The sequence below is a fragment of the Pleurodeles waltl genome, chromosome 3_1, assembly GCF_031143425.1.
Source record: "Pleurodeles waltl isolate 20211129_DDA chromosome 3_1, aPleWal1.hap1.20221129, whole genome shotgun sequence".
In the NCBI taxonomy this organism is placed as follows: domain Eukaryota; kingdom Metazoa; phylum Chordata; class Amphibia; order Caudata; family Salamandridae; genus Pleurodeles; species Pleurodeles waltl.
In genome coordinates this window covers 102,333,501-102,356,220 of record NC_090440.1, presented here as the reverse complement: position 1 = coordinate 102,356,220, position 22,720 = coordinate 102,333,501, and the positions used below count along the sequence as shown (strand labels likewise).

The 22,720-nt window shown below is 41.5% G+C and overlaps 1 protein-coding gene across 2 annotated transcripts in view; it reads right to left on the bottom strand.

Annotated features, from left to right (window-relative positions):
* Window positions 1–11,617: 11,617 nt before the first annotated feature.
* The window catches only part of NELL1 (neural EGFL like 1), a 3,335,977-nt gene continuing 3,324,874 nt past the window's right edge, over window positions 11,618–22,720 (bottom strand). The window contains exon 19 of one of the 2 annotated variants that reach the window (XM_069221936.1): window positions 11,618–15,123. In XM_069221936.1, the coding sequence (XP_069078037.1) occupies window positions 15,073–15,123 (51 nt within the window). In that variant the 3' untranslated portion in view covers window positions 11,618–15,072. The remainder of the gene's footprint in view (window positions 15,124–22,720) is intronic. The other variant, XM_069221935.1, reaches the window with a different exon arrangement.

Genomic DNA, 22,720 nt, shown 5'->3' with positions numbered 1-22,720 from the left:
AAGGACTCCTAAATGTGGTCTTCACTAATGCAAGGCATGCATGTCTCTCTTGCAGGATAAGAATCACTGGGTTACCTGAGTACATTTACTGAATAATAACTTTTGTTTTTGTTGCAGGAAGAGAATGATAACTTTTGTTTTTGTTGCAGGAAGAGATTTCATGTTTGGTGTCTAGGGAATTATAATTTTAAATCCCCCAATGGTAAATTTGGATTTTAAGTGATGGTTTTGAAAATGCCATTTTTAGAAAGTTGGTAGAATAACAGGGCATCCCAATGTTCCCGTAGGGACCTGGGTAACAGTGTACAGAAGAAAATGTATCCTGGAAGACTTATTTCAACCTTACTCAGTGTTTTGTGTTGGTCATATGTTCCAACATTCACCAATAATGATATTCCTTGATAAATAGGTAGATAATGTACTGTGTTCACACAATGTTTTGTTTGACTTTTCAGGACGCTGGCACCGCCGCGATCGGTTTCTCTGTCTGCCTATTTCCGCAGTGCGGCCTAGGAGGCACATTTCCTGCTCTGGGTCGCGCTACAGCCTCTGCCAGCTTTCCTGAATTTGCCTATACTTACCCCCTTGTTTTTTTTCCTATTCTTGCCTCCTTTTCTGCTTCTTTTTCTTCCATCTTCGTTTCTTCTTTTTTCTTGGTGTCCATGTTTTCCTTCTTCTTGGTGTTCTTCTACCCAGCATGCTATTTTTCCTTTTCCTTTTCGGCTTGGTCTTATTTCATATTCTTTTCTATTTGTTGTTTCTCAATCCAAGACGGTGTCACACTCTCTTCCTGTTTTATCACTTCCTGTTTTCTGGTATATAAGCACTTCAGTTTTTTTCTTCCCCACGTTGCAAACACTTCCACTCTGGTTGTGATCCTTGCTGCTGTTTTTTCATGTTTTCCACGTTCTTGTCTTTTCCTGCAAGATTTATTACTTTTTTTTCATTGTTTCTTTTTTCTCTTTTTCAGGCGTTCCCGTGATAGAGTTTTTTTCCCAAATTTGGGTTTTTTTCCTCTGGGACTCCTTCTGGAGAGTATGGTCTGCCTTGGCGTATTTTCCAGTCAGTTGCACTGTGGCTACTAGAAAGGGTCACTCCTATCTTGGCCAGTCCAGAACCAGCAGAAGACTGGGTGTTCCTTCAAGTTCTTCAGCCAATGGTGGTAAGAGACGTGCAGATGTGACAGATTGCAATGCCAAAATAATCTGCGTACCGTGTCGACCATGGAAGGACCACAGGATAATGTTGTAGAAAATGGACAATCCATGCTCCATACGGTGTAACAACAAGCTAAAGTATTACAACAACTGCGGCCAGAGAATACCGCACTACAATGAGCCTTGTCTTCCGAACCTGTGAACATACCTCCTGCTTATACCTCGACACCTCGATATTCCGTAGATCCTCATAAGATAACAGAATTTCTGGACTCTTTGCCTTCCAACCCTTACAATTCTCTTCTGACAAAGCCAAGGTGGGTTATTTGATCAGTGACTTATCTGGCCCCACACTAGCTTGGGTGAACCTCTTGGTCTCTGCTGAAGATCCTGTCTTAGATAATTATACTGCCTTTCTTAAACTCTTTAACCCCTCGGGTGCCCAGGACGTAACCGTTATGTCCAGACAGTGGGCCAGGGGCCCACGGGGCAAGCGCTAGCACTCGCTTCCCCTTCCACCCACCCAACCCCCTGTGGCGTCTTATAATGGCAGCGCGCAATCGCGCGTGGACCTCATCAGAGGCTGCCCCCTGAGCTTCCACAACGGATCGGAGGAGAAATACAAAAGAATTTTCTTCTGATCACGTGGAGGGGGCGAGAGAGGCATTAAAGGAGAGGATAGGCCTTTCCTCTCCTTTCATGTCTCTCTCAGCATTATAATTATTAATGAATTATAATTAGGCGATCTGCCCCCGGGGAGGGGAAACTGCTAGACACCAGGGATCATTTTTTGTTGTTGTTGTTTTATGTATGTGGGGAGCGACCCCTTAGGCAAGGGTCACTCCCTTGGGGGCAAATTTAGTTTTAGGCCATTTCTGACCCCTGAGGGGCAGATCGTCCTATTTTTAGTGGGCGAATCTGCACCCAACGGGGTCAGAAACCACTAGACACCAGGGAATTTTTTGTTTATATCATAAGGGGAATGGCCCCTTGGGCAAGGGCCACTCCCAAGGGGGGCAATTAATTTTTAGGCCATGTCTGCCCCCCAGGGGGGCAGGAACCGCTAGGCACCAGGGATCATGATATTTTTGTTTGTTTTATGTATGTGGGGAGCGACCCCTTAGGCAAGGGACGCTCACTTGGGGGCAAATGTACTTTTATGGCATTTCTGCCCCTCTTGGGGGCAGATCGGCTGATTTTTATTAGGCCAATCTGCCCCAAAGAGGGCAGAAACCACTAGACACAAGGGATTTCTTTTTCCAGTTTCATGTGAGGGGAGCGACCCCTCAAGCAAGTGTCGCTCCCCTGGGGAGGCAAATTTGTTGTAGGCCATTTCGGCCCCTCTAGGGGGCAGATCTGCCTATTGTAATGAGGCTGATCTGCCCTAAACACTAGGGATTTTTTTTTTTTTCATGTGTATCGCTCCCCTTGGGGGCAAATTGTCTTTAGGCCATTTCTGTCCCCCTTAGGGGCAGATCGGCTTATTTTTGTTAGGCCAACCTGACCCCAAGAGGGGCAGAAACCACTAGACACCAGGGATTTTTATTTCATTGCATCAATTTCATGCAAGGAGTGTGAGCCCTTAGGCAAGGGGGAATTTATTTTAGGCCATTCTGCCTCCTTTGGGGGCAGATCAGCCTATTTTTATTAGGCCGATTTGCCCCCAAAGGGGGCAGAAACCACTTGTCACCAGGGATTTGTTTTGCTCCAATTTCATGCAAAGGGAGCAACCCCTTAGGCAAGGGTCGCTCCCCTGGGGTAGTAAATTTATTTTAGGTCTTTTCTGCTCCCCTGCGGAGGGGCAGAAACCACTTAGGAAGCAGGGATTGGTGTGTGTGTGTTTTGTTTGTGGGGGCAGCACCTTGGGTAAGGTCACTCTGCATAGGGGGCACATTACTGTTGGCCATATTTGTCCCCCCTGGGGGCAGATCTGCGTATTTTTGGAAGGTCCATTCAGAGACTAGGAAAGATTTTGTTTCCAAAATAAGAGGGTGGGTGTATGGCCATACTCCCACCCCAAATAAATGGGGCCATAGTGCTTCTGCCCACCGGTGGGTAGATGAGGCAATTACCCTGGATCCATTCCCCAGAGGGCAGAAAGCATACTAGATGCCAGGGAATAAAAAAAACAAATCAAATAGTAGGGTGGTGGCTCTCAACCAGCATGGGCCTGGTTATGCCCCCACCCCAAGGTGGTAACAGTCTTTCAGCTCTCCCCCCGAACACTAAAACATCTTATCCCACGGCAAGCAAGAGGGCATTGATTATTTTGGGTTTTGGTTTTACATTTGGGCAATGAGAGCTTGGCTAACTCTCAAAATCGTCCCACTTGGAATGGTGAGGGTTGCACTTTTTGGACTCTGGGACGCTGTCATGTAGAAAAATCCACAAGACCTAGACACATCTGAAACTAAACAGCTGGGTGTGTCCAGGGTGGTGTGCTTCACATGCACCTCACACCATTTTCTTACCCACAATGCCCTGCAAACCTCCAACTTTTTTGGAAATCAGACATTTTTCCACATTTTTGTGATGGAACCTTCCGGAATCTGCAGGAATCCACAAAATTGCTACAAGCCAGCATTGTCTCATCTCTACCGATAAAAACACTCACCAGGGGGTAGAAGAGTGCATTGTGTGAGGGCAGGCACAGCCCTTTCAGGTGTGAGTGACCACTCCTTCCCTCCCTCCTAGCACACATGGCCCATCAGGATATGCAGGCTACACCCCAGCTCCCTTTGTGTCACTGTCTAGTGTGAGATGCAACTGTCAAACTGACCCAGACAGGGAATCCACCAAAAGGCAGAGTCACAGGAATGGTATAAGCAAGAAAATGCTCACTTTCTAAAAGTGGCATTTTTAAACACACAGGGGGTCATTCTGACCCTGGCGGCCGGTGACCGCCAGGGTCACCGATCACGGGAGCACCGCCAACAGGCTGGCGGTGCTCCCTTGAGCATTCTGACCGCGGCGGTTCAGCCGCGGTCAGAAACGGAAAGTCGGCGGTCTCCCGCCGACTTTCCGCTGCTCGGGAGAATCCTCCATGGCTGCGGAGCGCGCTCCGCAGCCATGGGGATTCTGACACCCCCTACCGCCATCCTGTTCCTGGTGGGTCTCCCGCCAGGAACAGGATGGAGGGAGGGGGTGCCGCGGGGCCCCTGGGGGCCCCTGCAGTGCCCATGCCAATGGCATGGGCACTGCAGGGGCCCCCGTAAGAGGGCCCCACAAAGTATTTCAGTGTCTGCAGAGCAGACACTGAAATACGCGACGGTGCAACAGCACCCGTCGCACCTTCCCACTACGCCGGCTCCATTCGGAGCCGGCGTCCTCGTGGGAAGGTAGATTTGCCCTGGGCTGGCGGGTGGCCTTTTGGCGGCCGCCCGCCAGCCCAGGGCAAATCAAGAAATACCCTCCGCGGTCTTGCGACCGCAGAGCGGTATTTTGTCGGGGGAAGACTGGCGGGCGGCCTCCGCCGCCCGCCAGTCTCGGAATCACCCCCACAATCTTAAAATCAACTTTACTAAAAGATGCATTTTTAAATTGTGAGCTCAGAGACCCAAAACTCCACATGTCCATCCGCTCCCAAAGGGAATCTACACTTAAATCAGATTTAAAGGTAGCCCCCCCATGTAAGCCTATGAGAGAGACAGGCCTTGCAACAGTGAAAAATGAATTTAGCAATATTTCACTGTCAGGACACATTACTATATGTCCTACCTTAACCATACACTGCACCCTGCCCTTGGGGCTACCTAGAGCCTATCTTAGGGGTGTGTTACATGTAAACAAAAGGGAAGGTTTAGGCCTGGCAAGTGGGTACACTTGCTAAGTCGAATTTACAGTTTAAAACTGCACACACAGATACTGCAGTGGCAGGTCGGAGACATGATTACAGAGCTACTAGTGTGGTTGGTACCACCAGTGCTGCAGGCCCACTAGTAGCATTTGGTTTCCAGGCCCTGGGCACCTCTAGTGCACTGTACTAGGGACTTACTAATAAATCAAATATGCCAATCATAGAAAACCAATCAACAATACAATTTACAAAGAGACCATTTGCACTTTAGCACTGGTTAGTAGTGGTAAAGTGCTCAGAGTTCAAAAGCCAACAGCAACAGGTCAGAAAAAATAGGAGACAGGAGGCAAAAAGATTGGGGATGACCTGCATAAACTAAAAAGTCTAACAGTATTTGATCATTTTGATGTGTCCAGATAGTTTTTTGGGGCCTTTCCTTTCACGGGCACTAGGCGGACCCACACAAGTGAGGTACAATATTTATCGGGAGACTTGGGGAAACGCTGGGTGGAACACATTTATTGCTCCTCCCAGATTCTAGAACTTTATGCCACCGAAATGTGAGGAAAAAGTGTTTTTTTAGTCAAATTTTGAGGTTTGCAAAGGATTCTGGGTAACAGAACCTAGAGAGAGCCCCACTAGTCACCCCATTTTGGATTCCCCTAGGTGTCTAGTTTTAAAAAATGTGAAGGTTTGGCAGGTTTCCCTAGGTGCCGGCTGAGATAGAGGTCAAAATCCACAGCTAGGCACTTTGCAAAAAACAGGTCTGTTTTCTTTGGGAGAATGTGATGTGTCCACGTTGCGTTTTGGGGCATTTCCTTTCACAGGCGCTAGGCCTACCCACACAAGTGAGGTACCATTGTGATCGTGAGACTTGGGGGAACGCTGGGTCGAAGGAAATTTGTGGCTCCTCTCAGATTCCAGAACTTTGTGTCACCGAAATATGAGGAAAAAGTGTTTTTTAGCCAGATTTTGAGGTTTGCAAAGGATTCTGGGTAACATAACCTGGCAAGAGCCCCACAAGTCACCCCATTTTGGTATCCCCTAGGTGTCTAGTTTTCAAAAATTTGCAGGTTTGGTGGGTTTCCCTAGGTGCCAGCTGAGCTAGAGGCGAAAATCCACAGCTAGGCACTTTGCAAAAACACATCATATTTCAATGTAAAAATGTGATGTGTCCATGTTGTGTTTCCTGTCGTGAGCATTAGGTCTACCCACGCAAATGAGGTACCATTTGTATCAGGAGACTTGGGGGAACACAGAATAGCAAAACAAGTGTTATTGCCCCTTGTCTTTCTCTACATTTGAGACATGATACTATAGGCACCCCAGAATTCAGAGATGTGCAAATAACCACTGCTTCTCATCACCTTATCTTGTGCCCATTTCGGAAATACAAAGGTTTTCTTGCTACCCACTTTTCACTCTTTATATTTCCGCAAATGAATTGCTGTATACCCAGTATAGAATGAAAACGCTTTGCAAGGTGCAGCTCATTTATTGGCTCCGGGTACTTAGGGTTTTTGACAAACCTACAAGCCTTATATATGCCCACAACCAGAAGAGTCCAGCAGACGTAACAGTGTACTGCTATAAAAAATCTGACATTGCAGGCAAAAGTTACAGAGTAAAACGTTGAGAAAAATGGTTGTTTTTTTACCTCAATTTCAATATTTTTTATTTCAGCTGTTATTTTCTGTAGAAAAACCTTGTAGGATCTACACAAATTACCCCTTTCTGAATTCAGAAATGTTTAGCTTTCTGGCATCCAGCACTGGTTTCACACCGATTTCTGTCATTAACTGGAAGGAGGCTGAAAGCACAATTCTTTTTTTTTAAAAAGGGTATGTCCCAATAAAATGCCAAAATTGTGTGGAAAAATGTGATTCAAGTCTGCCTCTTCCTGAAAGCTGGGAAGCTAGTGATTTTAGTACCACAAACCATTTGTTAATGACGTTTTCAGGGAAAAAAATCACAAGCCTTCTTATGCAGCCCTTTTTTCCCATTTAAAAAATAATAATAATCTTCACTGTATTTTGGCTACTTTCTTGGTCTCCTTTAGGGGAACCCACAAACTCTGGGTACCTCTAGAATCCCTTGGATGTTGAAAAAAAGGACGCACATTTGGAGTGGGTAGCTTATGTGGACAAAAAATTATGAGGGTCTAAGCGTGAACTGCCCCAAATAGCCAAAAAAAGACCTGACACCTGAGGGGAAAAGGCCTGGCAGCGAAGGAGTTAAGCAGATGTTTGAGTGACCCGGGTTGGAGGCAGCTGCTGAAGAGGCATTATGAGATATACAGCAAGCCAATCAGGATGTATTACCGTATATAATCCGGTTTAAACAGCTAGCAGCTGAGACCGCTTGGTTAGAACACACTTTTGTAACCCTGTTTCACTGAGGACTTTGAGAAGAAATAAAAGATGAATTGGTACATTCCACACAATTTAGATCTCTGAAAGAACTGATGGATCAAGCATTGATAGAATATAGATTGCGGGAACGTAAGATGGAAAGGCGAAAGACTCGCTTACTGTACCATTCCAGAGCACCCTGTACTACAAACCGACGTTCTGATGAAGTACATCTTGAAGCATCTAAGTCTACAGATTGATCTAGTCTGTGGTCCTCTATCTGACTCAGAAAATGAGGATAGGTGGTGAAAGGGTCTTTGTCTATATTGTGGCAAAGCTGGTCATTTGATGTGGGTGTGTCCTGTCCGACCTTCCAGGCCCTCTGGAAATGCTAGCTCCCTCCCTCTGTGCTGTGAGGAGGAAGGGGACAGGAGGAGTCGACTTACCTTCAATATGTTCCTCCAGAGAGAGTATCTCTGCTCTGTTTATTCTGGAAAAGGTACAGTGCTCCCAAAGTCAAGAACAGCAGGTTTTTGTTTTGTTGCATTATGGAGTCAGCGATATCTATTTGGATGAGACCTGGGCCAAAGAAAGAGGTATCCCACGAGTTCCTAAAGAAACGCCGGAACAAGTTCACACAATTGATGGTTCTCCTTTAACCTCAGGACCAGTGGTGGATTCTTCACCTACTCTCTACCTGCGCTTTGGAAGGCACTAAGAACACATTACCATTGATCTCATATCCTCTCCAAATCATACCATGATATTAGGAATTCCCTGGTTAACTCGGCATAACCCTTATATCAATTGGGAGACAAGAGCAATATCCTTATCATCACAGTTTTGCCAACAGAACTGCTACTCCATGAACTCTTATTGGTCATCAAAAGGGTTAAGTCTTTCTCCCAAAAATACCAACTGCTCTATCAACATGATAAAGGGAGTACCAAGTTGTTACCAAGAATACTATGATGTATTCCATAAGCATGTTTTACCTCCTCATCGTGGCTATGACTGCGCCATTCCTTTGATTCCGGAGGAGTGCTTCCCTTTGGTCGGATGTATTTGTTGACTGGACAAGAAAAGAAGGTACCTAAAGTATATCTAGATGATAATCTACAGAATGATTTAATCGCCCCCTCTTCATCTCCTGCAGGGGCTCCTCTTTTCTTCGTTCCAAATGAAAGATCTACATCCCTGTGTTGACTTTCGCTGACTTAAAAAGATAACCATCAAGGATCATTATCCCTTACCCCTTATTAGGGATATACCGGACGCCGCCCAAGGGGCCAAGAGGTTTACAAAATTGGATTTGAAGGGTGCCTATCATCTCTTACGTGTCAAGGAAGGAGACAAATGGCAAACAGCCTTTCATAATCCATTAGGCCATTATGAATACCGTGCCATGCCTTTTGGTTTAACCAATGCATCCTCCATATTTCAATGATCCATGGATTCCGTGTTTTCTGACTTATTGAATCATAGTGTGGTGATTTATCTGGACGATATCCTAGTATAGTAAGATAAAATCAGCTATATTGTAAACCAGAAAAATGTGAATTTAACAAGATTGAAGAACAGTAAATCTTGGGTTCTGCATCAATCAGACTGGAATAGCTATGGATCCTGACAAAGTACAAGCCATTTTGGATTGGCCCTCTCCCTCTTCTGTCAAAGAAACCCAATGCTTCCTAGGTCTCTCAAACGTTTATCAACAATTTATACAAGACTTTGCCCATCACCAAAGTTTTATCACCCAGACCATCAAGGGAGAAAATCTGAAGAAAGGATTTGTCTGGACTGACAGTGCTAAAAGGGCCTTTCAAAATCTGAAACGGGCCTTTACCCAAGCTCCTATATTATGACACCCAGATACTACTAAGAAGTTTATAGTAGTTACTGACGCCTCTGAGAGAGCAATTGGTGCAGTCTTGCTTCAGAAACAAGACGACAACGGTTTGGAACATCCTATCTTTTGCTTATCCCACAAACGGACAGAAGCCGAACGCAATTATTCAGTGTTAGAACGGGAATTACTTGCTCTCAAGGTTGCCTGTAAAGAATGGAGACATTTCCTAATGGGTACCAAAGAACCATTTGAAGCAAGAACTGATCATCATAGTTTACAATGTCTCAGGAATTTCCAATGTGAAAACAGCCGTCAAGCAAGATGGGCCTTCTTTTTTAGCCAATATGACTTAATCGTAACCTACATTCCTGGATCACAGAACTTAGTAGCTGATGCATTATCCCGTCGATGTCCAGAAAGCTCTTACACTTCCTCTCCAAATATCATCGAATCCAGTCAAATCATCGGGGTTACTCAGTCCTTTCTTGATCGTGTTAAATCAGAATACCAGTATCTTCCACTAGAAGAATAGAAGAAATTGAGTCCTCACTACAAAAGAATGAGGACTACTTCTATTAACCAAACACCCTCTTTTTGCCAACTAAGAAAGTACAAACTGAGGCATTACAGATGTGCCATGATTCTCCCGTAGCTGGACATCGTGGAATTAAAAAGACACAGGAGTTGCTTCTACGTTCCTTTTGGTGGCCAAATCTTAAGAACGATTCCGAATACTATGTAACATCATGTCCCGTATGTGCCCAAACCAAGACACCTCGAACCAAGCAAGCAGTATTATTGATACCCCTGCTTGTTCCCTCTGCTCCATGGCACACCGTCTACAGATTTCATATGTTCATTACCATCTTCTTCAGGGAATTATGCCATTATGGTAACTGTTGATTGTTTTACCAAGACGGCGTATTTCACAGCCTTAAAGAAATTACCTACAGCTCAAGAAATGAGCCATATATTCATGCAAAATATTTTTTAGCCTACATGGCCTTCTACAAGTGATTATTTCAGACCAAGGACCCCAACATGTGTCACGTTTTTGGAAAGCTTTTTGTACTTTACTGCATATTGATGTCTCCCTTTCATCAGGATTTCGTCCACAAACCAACGGTCAAACTGATCGCTTGAATCAGGAACTCCAACAATATTTACGTTGTTTATGTAATGCCACTCAAAGTAACTGGTCAGATTTCCTTTCTTTAGCTGAGTTTTTCTACACTAATATGTTGCATAAACACCTTTTTACTGCACCTCTGATTTCCATCCCAAGACTTTTTCCACTATCCCTCGTGTGTTGTCTTACGTTCCTGCTGTTACATCATTTGCACGACAACTCCACCATATTCAAGACCTGATCTGTACTAATCTTTCGGCTTCTAAGAAAACTATGAAAAGAAAGGCTGATCGTCAACGTCGGGTAACACCATCTTATCAATCAGGAGACAAAGTGTAGCTTTCGTTTAAATTTCTACCCTTTTGTTTTTCTCAAAACAAGTTCAAACCCCGTTTTTATGGTCCTTTTTGCTGTTATTGAATCCTGTTGCTGTTTGGTTACATTTACCACAGACTTGGAAGGTTCATCCTGTTTTTTATGTCTCACAGCTTAAACCTTTTGTTCCTGATCCATACCATAGGCGTTTCCAATGTCCTCCTCCCCTTTCTGTGGAAGGTCATCCTGAATATGAGGTACAAGATATCTATGATTCACAAATCTTTCAGAACAAACTTCAATTCCTGATCCACTGGAAAGGTTATCCCCTCAGTGACCGTTCCTGGGAAGATGCTTCCTCAGTTCATCCACCCCGTTTGGTTCGCACTTTCTTTTCTCTTTTTCCCGACAAGCCTGGGGCCTCGGGAAGGGGGCCTATTGTGGCCCCGCACACTACAGAGGTGTCTCTTTCTCGGGCTGTGGTCGACCCGGCGGTCCGAGTTTCAGGATGCCGCCACCGCCTGTTTCTCTGTCTGCATATTTCAGCGGTGCAGCCCAGGAGGCACATTTTGTGCTCTGGGTCGCGCCGCAGCCCCCGCCAGCCTTCCTAAATTTGCCTATACTTACCTCCTTGGGTTTTTCCTCTTCTTTCTTCCTTTTCTACTTCTTTTACTTCCATCTTCGTTTCTTCTTTTTTCCTGGTGTCCATGTTGTCTTCCTCCTTGGTGTTCTTCTTCCCAGCATGCTTTTTTTCCTTTTCTACTTGGTCTTTTTTCCTATTCTTTTCTATATGGTCTTTCCCAATCCAAGATGGTGGTCTTCCTGTTGTGTCACTTCCTGTTTTCTTGTATATAAGCACTTTAGTTCTTTTCTTCCTTGCATTGCAAACACTTCTGCTCTGGTAGTGATCCTCTCTCCTGTTTTTTTGTGTTTTCCGCATTCCTGTTTTTTCCTGCAAGATTAATTCTATTTTTTCCTTTTTTTCATTGTTTCTTTCATTGTTTCTTTTTCCTCTTTTTTAGGAGTTCCTGTGATAGAGTTTTTTTTCAAATATTTTGGGTTTTTCCTCTGGGGCTCCTCCTGGAGGGTACGGTCTGCCTTGGCGTCTTTTCCAGTCAGAAGCACCGTGGCTACTAGAAAGGGTTGCCGCTATCTTGACCAGCCCCGAACCAGTTGAAGACCAGGTGTTCCTTCAAGTTCTTCAGCCAACGATGGTAAGAGACGCACAGACCGTGACAACAAATTTAACTGGGGAAAGCAAGTGGAATTTACTGTATTATGCTGGTACTGGTGTGTTAAACAACAAAATCTGTATGCTATTCCTTATAAACACGTAATCAGTCTCCTAGTATTATCTGGAGCTATACAGTAAGGCTAGAATTTAACTGTGGCTTACGTTTCTGACTACTTGTTGCTTAGAGTTTAGAATCAGTCCAACATATTCTCAGGGTTACAGACTTAGCACAATATACAGTTTGAAGGATGAGCATGAAGAAAACTGAAAGTAATATAAGGCAACATATTGTATATATACAACCAAAAACCTTTGCACATGTGATTGTAGTTGTGGTTGAAGGAGACAGAATGATAAAAGCTGTCAAAGAATACATTGATTTAATCATGGGACCATTTTGTAATTTCTAAAGTGTCCAAATTGGTGATATCATTGATAATGTCAGTTTTAGTGGCATAATTGCATTTATCAATGTCATCTACAAATCCATTCAAGATGTTATTAGTTGTTAGATCAAAAACATCAAGACAGATGTTATCAGTGATTTCATTTATGAGGAGCAGTGCAATGGTGTGCCTACAGTTATGTTTTATGTAGTTTACAATAACTGTCAAACTACAAAAGTCTTCAGGTTTTGATTCTTACCATAACATGAAGTTAACTGCTTTTTGCTCTAAGATTGTTGGTGTTTTTTAATATAATTTGATGTTGCTATCTTATGAGAAAGAAAATGATTAATTACCCGTAAGTAAGAGTTTTCCGGAAATGTGACATTGTTATTTCTCAACTGCTAATGCTGCACATCCTTTCTCTGATTACCATGCAATATGGAATCACTTTATGAAGGAAAAGATCACACAGAAATGTTAGTTAGAGAGGGTTTATTTCCCATGAAGCATACACTGGCACTTGTATAATCCCCAAGTGTTATCCATTACTTTATGGATTGTAAACATCAGCTATAAAGAATCATTATTCATTTATTTTACAAATGTATTTATTTATTTAGCTGGTTATGTTTACAGTCCTATAAATGATAGGGTCACAAGATAGTTCTCATGTACACTATGCTTCAAACATGTGTGAATTGTAATCATAGAAATAGTGACTTCATTGTTTAACAAATTTCCTGTTTCACTTTTCAGTAGCATTTGCATCATAATATCCGTGTAAGGTACAAAAAATAGCACTTAGCATTTGCTTTTATTTATTAGTTCCACTTCTTCAAATTTTACAGTCTTTCCTCTAGAAAAGAGGAAAAAGAATTATTGTAATGACAGTTTTTGTATTTGTAACAGATCACCTCATGACTAACATCCTAGTCTTCCAGCACATATAACTGCAAGTAGAGTAGTAAACTATTAAATATTTTCTATTGAGAACAACCAGATCTTCAAGACTCACCTAAAGTAAACTGTTTCCATATTTCATTTTCCAAATACCTTGGTGTGGACCATTAATAATTGTTCAATTATACACAAAGTGTTTTTTCTGTAAGCCAGTTTCTTCTCAGATGCATAGTTTGACAAATTACTGATATTACATGTGATCTGGAGATGTGATGACCATTGTCTTACACAGTGCAATGAGTTAATTTCATTTATCGACTGTGGTTACAATCAAACACATTTCTAATTTGCAGAGATTAAATCCTGTAGTTGTAAAACAAAGTATGCAGCAGCCCCATAGTCTTTTCCTTTATTTAATTATAATCTATAGGCCATTTATTTCTGTAATAAAGTGCACTTGAAAAACAGTTTATTTTATTTTATTGTAGTCCATTGTTATATTTCAATACAGAAGTTTGGAGCCAGATCATGTCATTTTCTCAAAACCATTCAGTGTTCACAGGGAGCAAGATAGCTAAAGGTCAAGTACTCTTTGCCTGAAGGTCTAATGTAGAAAGAAAGGTCTACTAAAGAATAAAGCATAAGAGAAGATGGTGTAATGGGTTTGATTAGAAAAAAATATAATATTTGTTTTGGATGTACAGTACATTTATACAGCATTGTTATCAACCCCTGTACACTGTGTTGGTGATGCTCTGGGTATTCACATATGATTGTTTAGTTTCTTGTATTAACAGCATCATTGTCAAGATTGCACACTCATCACTATCTAAAATGTACATCAAAATACCACAACACTTATAATAAAAGCATACAAGACATATTAAAATTCTCTTATTTGTGGCCATACAAAAGTCCAGCCTTGCTTAACTACTAAATGTACATGTACTTTGGAGCAATACAAATTCAACTACTTCCAGTGGCTTCACATTTTAAAGCTTTTACCATGATGGTTTACTGAAATAACCCATGGTTAGCAGCTAGCTTAAAATAAATTAACAAATAAAAGTAAAAAATAACATACATTTTTTTAATGTATGTGGTTCTTTTATGCAGCAAAGGGCCATGCACCTCATGACTCATCTGTGAAAAAGAATAGAATATTTATCTTCTATATATTGTTGAACACAATGTTTGTATCACATTGTTCCAAAAAGTGAAAACATGGTAGGTGAATGTTTCACAGCACAATTTTATAATAGCAATAATCTTGGAGGGTATATTACATTTATCAACATAGCATAACATCTCTGCTGTGAGAGGACTTTATGTTCATGTAGTTTATGTCACAGTAAATGATACTATTTATCACTTGTTTTAGACATTTGGAAGAAGTTCACACACTTTCCAGGTCATTTGTTCATTATGTCTACTAAATTTTAGAACACTGTACTACACTCTGTACAAGGCAAAAGCATGTTGCAATGCTTTAAAACAATGCATTTTTAAAGTACTATCCAAACTGACTGTACATACATACATATTTTCATAAATACATCTGAAGCTTACAGAAAAAGGAAAATGCCAAAAACAATGAAATAAAACAATCAGTAGTAGTCATACATTAAGTTCCCAATTACATTATATTTCTATCAGTTGACAATAAATAAATAAATCAAACAAAATTGATGTAGGAGGAGAATTGTGTGGTTTACGACACAAAGGATTCATAAAGAAAAGATGTGCTTGCTGTTCACTGTAAGTCACCCGCACATGGATAGCAAATATGGGAACAGAATTAGGTCCGAAGGGCAACTCCATTACGTCTTCCACTGATTGAAGACTTTTCTAAATGTTTATTATATAAAACGTCAGCTAGTACACCCATACTTTTCATTTTTTATGGTAACCACATCAATTTTCCTCAAGCAAGAGAGTCTGTATTTGCTCTTTCAGTTATTCTGAAGGCAGTCTAGATCCATTGAGCAGCAAATGCTTCCGTTCTATATGAGGTAGTAAAGAAAAAAGTAAAGTTATAAATGTGACCACAAAATAGATTTAACAATAAAAGTGCTTTTTAAACTCAAGGTTTGGAAACAGGTTCTACTTTGCTCGAAAATAAAACTTCCAATTTTTAATATGATCATATTGCCTCACCATCAAACACAATTTTAATGTAAAAGCACAATACTTCATCCAAAAAAAAGAAATTGCAAACTTAATTTCCACAATTTAGAGCTGCTGCCATCTTCTTGTTGATAGTCTTAATGAGTTCCCTTCATCAAAGACTAGTTGCAATGTCACACCTAGATATTTAAAATCATACATTTCTGCAAATTTGCGTCCCACCACATCCTTCTGGAAGAAGGGTTAGCCAATAGGAATGCATACTTCTATGTATGTCTCTTTTTTATCTGATAGAGGGGTACTTGTGTTTTGCTATAATGACTCTAGATCTGTTGATATTGATCTGCAGTTTGGTAAATTGTCACTGAACTAACGAACCAGTGAGGGATTTTCTGTGATAGTTTATTCTGTTAGATTTGGCCAAGTTCATTAGAAAATGCACTACTTTCTAAATCTTTGTAATAGAAAACCAGACTAGGATAGTCTAGATTTTGTTAAACTCCTGTGAGTTTCAGAGGAGTGTTTTACCCACTAGGCTCTGAGAATTCTTATATCCTTTCCAACTCACTATGGCTTTCAAGCCGGTGATGCAATCTGACTCAAAATACTTTCTTTGATGTTTTTTGTGCCCTTTTGGATATATACACAAGGAATGTCAATAGAATTCACATGCCATCTTCTTAGAAGACCTTGTCAAGTAGAAGGTATTGTCTTTGCCATAGATGGCATTAGTATTTGAAAAGATAGGGGCACATAGGACTTCCATTCTTCATTCTGACTTTCGGTTTGTTTATACAATAACACTGAACAATGTTTCGCTGATGTTTCCTTTTTGTTAAGGAAAGATGAACAATTCCAATGCAAAACATAATACCACAATACATATTAATCAATACAATTGAATACATAAATACATTTGACATTTTCTGTTTACAGAGGGGGAGAATATGTTTAAAATATCTGCAACGATGAGAATAAAGAAGCTCCTTCTTCATAGCTGTAATTAGCAGCAAGAATGTTGCAAAGATTCTCAGTATTTGAGGCAAAATAAGATTAAGCCTCCTAGGACACTACTAAATTAACTTCTACAGATCACTCAGATCTTCACAGGTACGGGACTTAAACATACTTTCTCAGCAGCTTAGCAATGATTATTTCTGGAGACCAACAAGCAACAAGATCAACTTAGCAACAGGGGAACAATGAGGCGTTTCAGGTCACAATACACCCTAATGTATTGTGAATTTTATGAATCTGACTCATCAGTCTAGATGCATAACATACACAATTTGATTAAAAAGTGTGCAGATGACAAAGGAAGCTACAAGGCAGCATACATTCTCACATGGAATTTCTGCTCATTACTGTAAACATTCAACAGTGAGCAAGAAAACTAAGCATACAAAATTAGTAATTATGAGCCTCTCACATGAAATTTCAGGGTTTACTTACATTCTGACATGCCCTTAGGAACGGTTTTATCTTTCTAGTGAAGTTTTCTTCATATTACTTGTATCCATTAAACACTTATAATCAATTTTTTATGTTATTTCTAATTTTTAGAGAGATGTACACCCTCTAAAAACTCTTCCACAAAACTGTTTGCATGCATCTAAATCATTCAAAAGACCAATTCACTGGTAGCTATATTTTCTACAAGTTAAAATGTAATTCTAAAGCCAAGAGAACTCCACTGCCATAGCATGAAATTATGCATGTGGAAGAACCAAAATATCATGGTAGGAGTATTAAAACCATGTACCCTTTGGCTTTAATGAAATCATATTGTTGACACGGTGTCCATTTCAATTGTTGCTGCTCCCTGGTGACTACTGATTCAGCAGTAGCAAGTGCAGTGTCAGGGGTACCAAAATGCAGCAGGCTATAGCAGCTTCTGCTTCTGCCACACTTTACATTACTTCCCTTAATGGACTCAGACATTGGATTCAATGTTGTGCAAATATATACATTGCCCTTCGTAATGCAGCTACACCTCATTTGCTGATAATTTAATTGTATTGAAAGCGATTGTGATAATTGCTCTTGCATATTTTTATCTTAGTGGTCACTTTTGTGCCCCTTATTGCATGAGTAGAGCCACAGGCGATCATCAATAAAGATTTCACAGAAAGTGCATTGAAGGAAGGATTTTGACACTGATTGGTCAAAGTAGGGCATCATGAAAAAATATATATATTTAGATATATATGTGTAGCACAGTACATTCATGTAGGTGTTAACTCATTTTCCAGAGTTACAGTGGAGAATTAGATCTTATAGTCCGGACACAGGCCTGATTGCAGTAGCTACCATTCATTGATCCTCCTTTTGCTGAATTAAGCAGCGTGAATGGGTTGACTGGATTGTGTGCAGAGTTTTATATTTACTTCAAAAGTGAAGGTCTTAGGTGGCCTGAGTGAATGATCACTCTGCTCTCATTACCAACATTCAGCTAATTCCATTCTCTATTTTAGGGCGAGAGGGAGAGAGAAGGCACCTAAGGTTACTGGGTGGCAGAATCATACTCAGGGTGACGTCGCAGTGAGGGGATTCGACCGTGTGCTGACTGTGGGCTGCAAAGACATGGAAGCCACCTAGGTCTGAAGTAGGGACCGACACCCTCACCATTGCCGGCCCGCTTCATTGAGATGATGACAAACAGATATGGCAGATGATTGTTGTCCCTGGCAGGCACACCTCACTGCGGTCCTTGATTCAAGGTAGGATTCCACTGGTGGCTGATCGGTGCCAGGGCGGACTCTTTCAGACTACAGGCATCTTGGAACTCTGGAGGGGCTTCCCACACCTTAAGGCAGTATGAGGTCTAGTGACTTTTAGCCCGCCTTCAAAGGGAGACCCATGCAGTGCTGGACTGGGGGTGAACTTCCCGCAGATTAACAAGGCTGGGCTGTACATTTTCCCTGTGCCTTCCCTCAGATTCTAAAAGTGCGATGGTGAGGTGCCGGACAGGTCGCTGAGATGAAGTGGGCTGCAGCCTCTTACACTTGAAAAACCTTGGAGGCCAATGAGTGGATGGGCATAGGCTGCAATTCCACTAAATTTGAGTGGATCAAGCCTGTGCACTGCGTCAGCAGAGCTCACCGATAAAACACCATAGGTCTAGATATATGAATGCCTCCTAAAAAAAAAACTTTCACAGAGATCTGAGCACCTTCTTGATCTCTGCAGCTCCCCGAGCACCTACACAGGCCCGACTGGGACACCTCCCTCTCAGCTAGCCACAATGGCTAACTAAAGCAGATCTTTTTGACAGCCTAGCAGGATTATTGAGAGACCTGAACAACAAAAAGTTAAGGTCTTTCATTATGCCTATGCGACTAGAATGATATCTAGGTGCATGATTCGTGGCTATCTGCTGTTTTCTGATAGAAATGAGAAATGTATAGGATGATAGATGAGTCTGCTCTGCAGAACTGTTTTTGGCCAAGGTTGGAAAACGTTTCAACAAGATAGGTGAGTAGGCTTGTTCATTGCCGCCTTAGGTTGTGGGCAGAGATATTTTGAATTGAACAAATAGCCCATGGTTTTCACATAGCTAAATTAATAAAGACATCTCATCAAATTTTATGGTAATAATATTCATTATTTCTCTCAACAAGTGAAATTCAGTACTTATGGCCTACTAGACTGAGGGGATGTATGACTATTTTAAAGTTATTTGAATATCACAAGAAGCTGGTTACTCATCAGTGTCACAACTCAATCTTGTGCCTTATGCACAGTGGGTGATACTCGCCAGCCTCATGTCATTCCTTCCACTATGGCTCCTTTCCTTCTCGAAAGCTCCATGACTCCCTCCTCTTATTAAGCCTGATTAATTGACTCTCCTGAGTGTGTTGCTATGCAAGTTTAATCTAGTTTGCAGCCATGCCCGTTTGTGTGTAACAGGTGATTCTTCACAGGCTCCTTTGTAATCCTCCACTAGAGACAGGTGATTTTCTAGAACACTATTGGCTTCTGGTATAAATAGCCCCTCTGAACTTGCATCAGGTCGTGGCCTAATACCTGTATCTGTCAAGTCCTGCACAAGCAGCTTCCCGGCACTCACCTCCCAAGTCACCTAGATCGCCTGTGCTCCTGTTCAGTGCAAGCTTCATCCCTATACTCATCTCCTGGATCGCCCGGCCCACCCTTGCTTTGTTTCTGCACCATCTGACAAGTTTTCCCAAAACCACCTGGGGTTTCCGGTGACTCAGAGATCCTAACTCTTCTGACCCCTCAGAGTCTCTCCTCCATGAGGTATGATCATGCCTCTTCCTAACTTCTAGCAACAACCCGCCTGCTGCCTCTGAACTCATGCGAAGTACCTCCCAGGTTAAGTAACTGTTCCCAGGTTAGTGCACACTAATCTTTAGTAGTCATTGCAGGCCTGTTTGTTATCTCCTTGCTTCTGCCATTATACTGTTTCTTTAAATCTTGTTTTTTAAGTAAGTGATATTGTGTTTTCTGACAAACCTTAGGATTGTTTACAACTCCAAATTTGAACTTTGGAAATCTCAGTAATGTTAACCTTATGTCTCAATGCAACCTTGTTTGTTATTATGCTGTATTTTCAGGTATCAGTCAATGGACAGAGTTTAATCCTGGGAGTGTTGATAACTCCAACCTTGTATCAAGAACACTTCTGTTTCATGTGAATGTACATTATCGAGTCCTGACCTATGAGCAGAACACAACCACTATACATAATTGTGTCATGACCTATTTGCTAAGCACAACCTTAGGAAAGCTGGTATTCCAACCCTGTGTCCTTCAAGTATTGTTTCAAGTTCATTTAGTTTTCAATGTAATTCACTTCCGATAGCAGCCTGGTCTCAAACATATCTTGAGAGTTGTTTAATTTCCAACCTATGTGTTCACAAAAACCTGTTTTTCTATTTTCTTGTGAATGTCTCTGGTTTCAACGATATTTATTTAGTGCTGATTTTGGAGTGTCATTAACTCAAATCAGTGTTTTCTGTGGAGTGACTTAACTCTACCTAATACTTCCAGTTCTTCTTCAAGAGTTCCAGAAGATTCCTCTAGAGAATCTGATTAATCTGCTGTCAGGAGTCCCCAAGGTGCCTCCTGTGTTAACTGTCAGCATCCCCATGGGTTTGGGTTAAATCATATCTCTGTTCCTGGTTAAACCTTCATGTTTCTAAGTAAATATAATGTGCTGTGTTACACAATTGGTTTAATCAATGCTTGTTTTACCAATGCTTGTTTACTAATGTGAGCAGGTGTAGACGTGTGCTTCTAATTGGGTGTGGTGACTCATCCACCTGTGGAAACTCAACTGTTTTCCTGATTGGCTATAAATAGCAGAGTAAAGCATGTTCCCCCCCTTGGCTTTGTTTCGCTTCCTGATCTCAACATCTGATTTGGCAGTCCAGCCCCTGCTGTCATCCTCGTATTCAGGACTTTTGAGGCAATTCTTTTCTTTGTTCCTGTACCAGCTGACACCAGGCATTCCTCCAGCACTCCGGAAAAGACTGCAGCTAAGTGACTAGTATTCTCCAGGGAGTTTGTTCTTTGAGCCCCACGCTTTCCTAGAACAGCTGGTGTATTTCAGACCTCGTATTTTGGCAGAATGCTTATCTTGAAGAGACAAATGCATTTCTGAACATTTGACATTATTATTGTAGTTACTTGCCTAAATGTGCTTCAGGAAATCTGCTTGAGCTCAAGAACTACAAAAAGTGACAGTGTAATTTTAAAAGAGCATTTACGTGACTTTTCTTTCTCTAATAGCATAACTCTTGCATTTAAATTGTGTCATCCATGCCTGTGTTTCAGGTTTGTGGAATTTGCTTTTGAAGGGTTTTTCACACACACAGTGAAACTAAACCAAACTGTGCCACCCTAACTGTTTAAACCCAGAGTGGACATTTGTATTTTTTGGATTGTTTTTGTTCCTTTTACTTTAACCCTATGCATGCAGGAAAGTTATACATGATATAATTAATGCCCTTGTTTGTGTTTCTTGTGCATGATAAGTGCAACCACAGTTCTAATTGCAGTGTGCAACAGTGAATTTCTGAGAAGCCAGCCCTAGTGTTGCGGTACTTATTGTTATAGTACTCAGTTTGGATTGTTGGTAATGCAGTGTTGCGGCAACAGTTATTATTATCCAAGAAAAGTGCTGGAGCATCCCAGTGTTCTTCTACCGCTCCCGTGCCCATATCAGAAATAGAGATTCAGTTTCCAGGAAGTTGTGTGTACTAACTCTACTATCACTCTGTCAACAACAACCTGCCCCACCGAAGATACAGGGTGCCTGGCTGGACAAGCAAGACGTGGCAGTGTTTTGTCTCTTTCTCTTCCACTCCCCCTTTCCTTTTGGGACACCTGCCGGGGTTTCTGTGTCCATCAGGAAGTACAGAGAGGTGTTCCAGGAGGTCGGGGGCATACCATCGCCCCTGCAGACATCCTGCTTTTCAGGTGGGTGGCCCCGTCTCGACATCTGCTCACATGTTATGATTTTTAAGAAATCTGTAGGTGTGAAATATCAAAAGTATCTTATTGCAAGCTGTATAGTGAATCTATGCACTGTTGGTAACTGCCTTTCAGTATATTGCATTTTCATGGTAACCAGAAGTACAGACTTCCAATTATCCATCTACGATTAACCAGGAGGTCAAGAAGTGAGAACCCTGTTTAGAAGAGTAATGCTGTTGCAGTGCAGGGACTGAACCACAACTTTTCTCATTTGTTATTTCTCCCCTTTATTCCTTCCCCGATCTAGGAGTTGTTGGATACTAGGAGTACTATCACTGGACCCAGCCTCTTCTAGATTTGGGAGTAGGGGTCTAGTATGGGTTCCAGTGTTGTCCCCGTTGCTGGAACCAGGTGAGTGTGTGACAACCAGCATAATAAATGAAGTCCCAAATGGACAACTGGTGCTTTGATATTTTTCATTTGCACCATGACGGTAGTTATACTGTTGTGCATCTACATAACTGTCACTGAAGGGAATCTACTCTGAATATTTCCTCCCCTATCGTCTCTCTTTTTGCAGCCTGGTTACTCTCTGACATATTCTGTCCCTGTAACCCTCACACCACTCACCTCTCTACCACAAACCTCTGCACTTGATAACATATGGCACCAACCTTCTCTTTACTGCTCTTTCGTCTACTAAACCTACAGTAAAACTCTTGTATTTTACAGCACCCCACTAAGTTCTGGCAAGATTTGCACTACCTAGGTCACATAAATACTAATGACAAAATGTAGTTTTACCAGTGTATAATTCATGGCATAAAACCTGTATACAGAATATACTTTTGTCCAAAAATATTTCTTAATTTATTTGTAAACATTTTTTAATTCATTGTAAAAATACACAATGCATGCAGTACTGTCAGCATGACTGAAATTTGATTTGTGGTTATAAGAATAATGTTTATTATTAGATTACAATTAATACATTTCAACAACCCACCTTTACATAATTATTTTAATCAACTA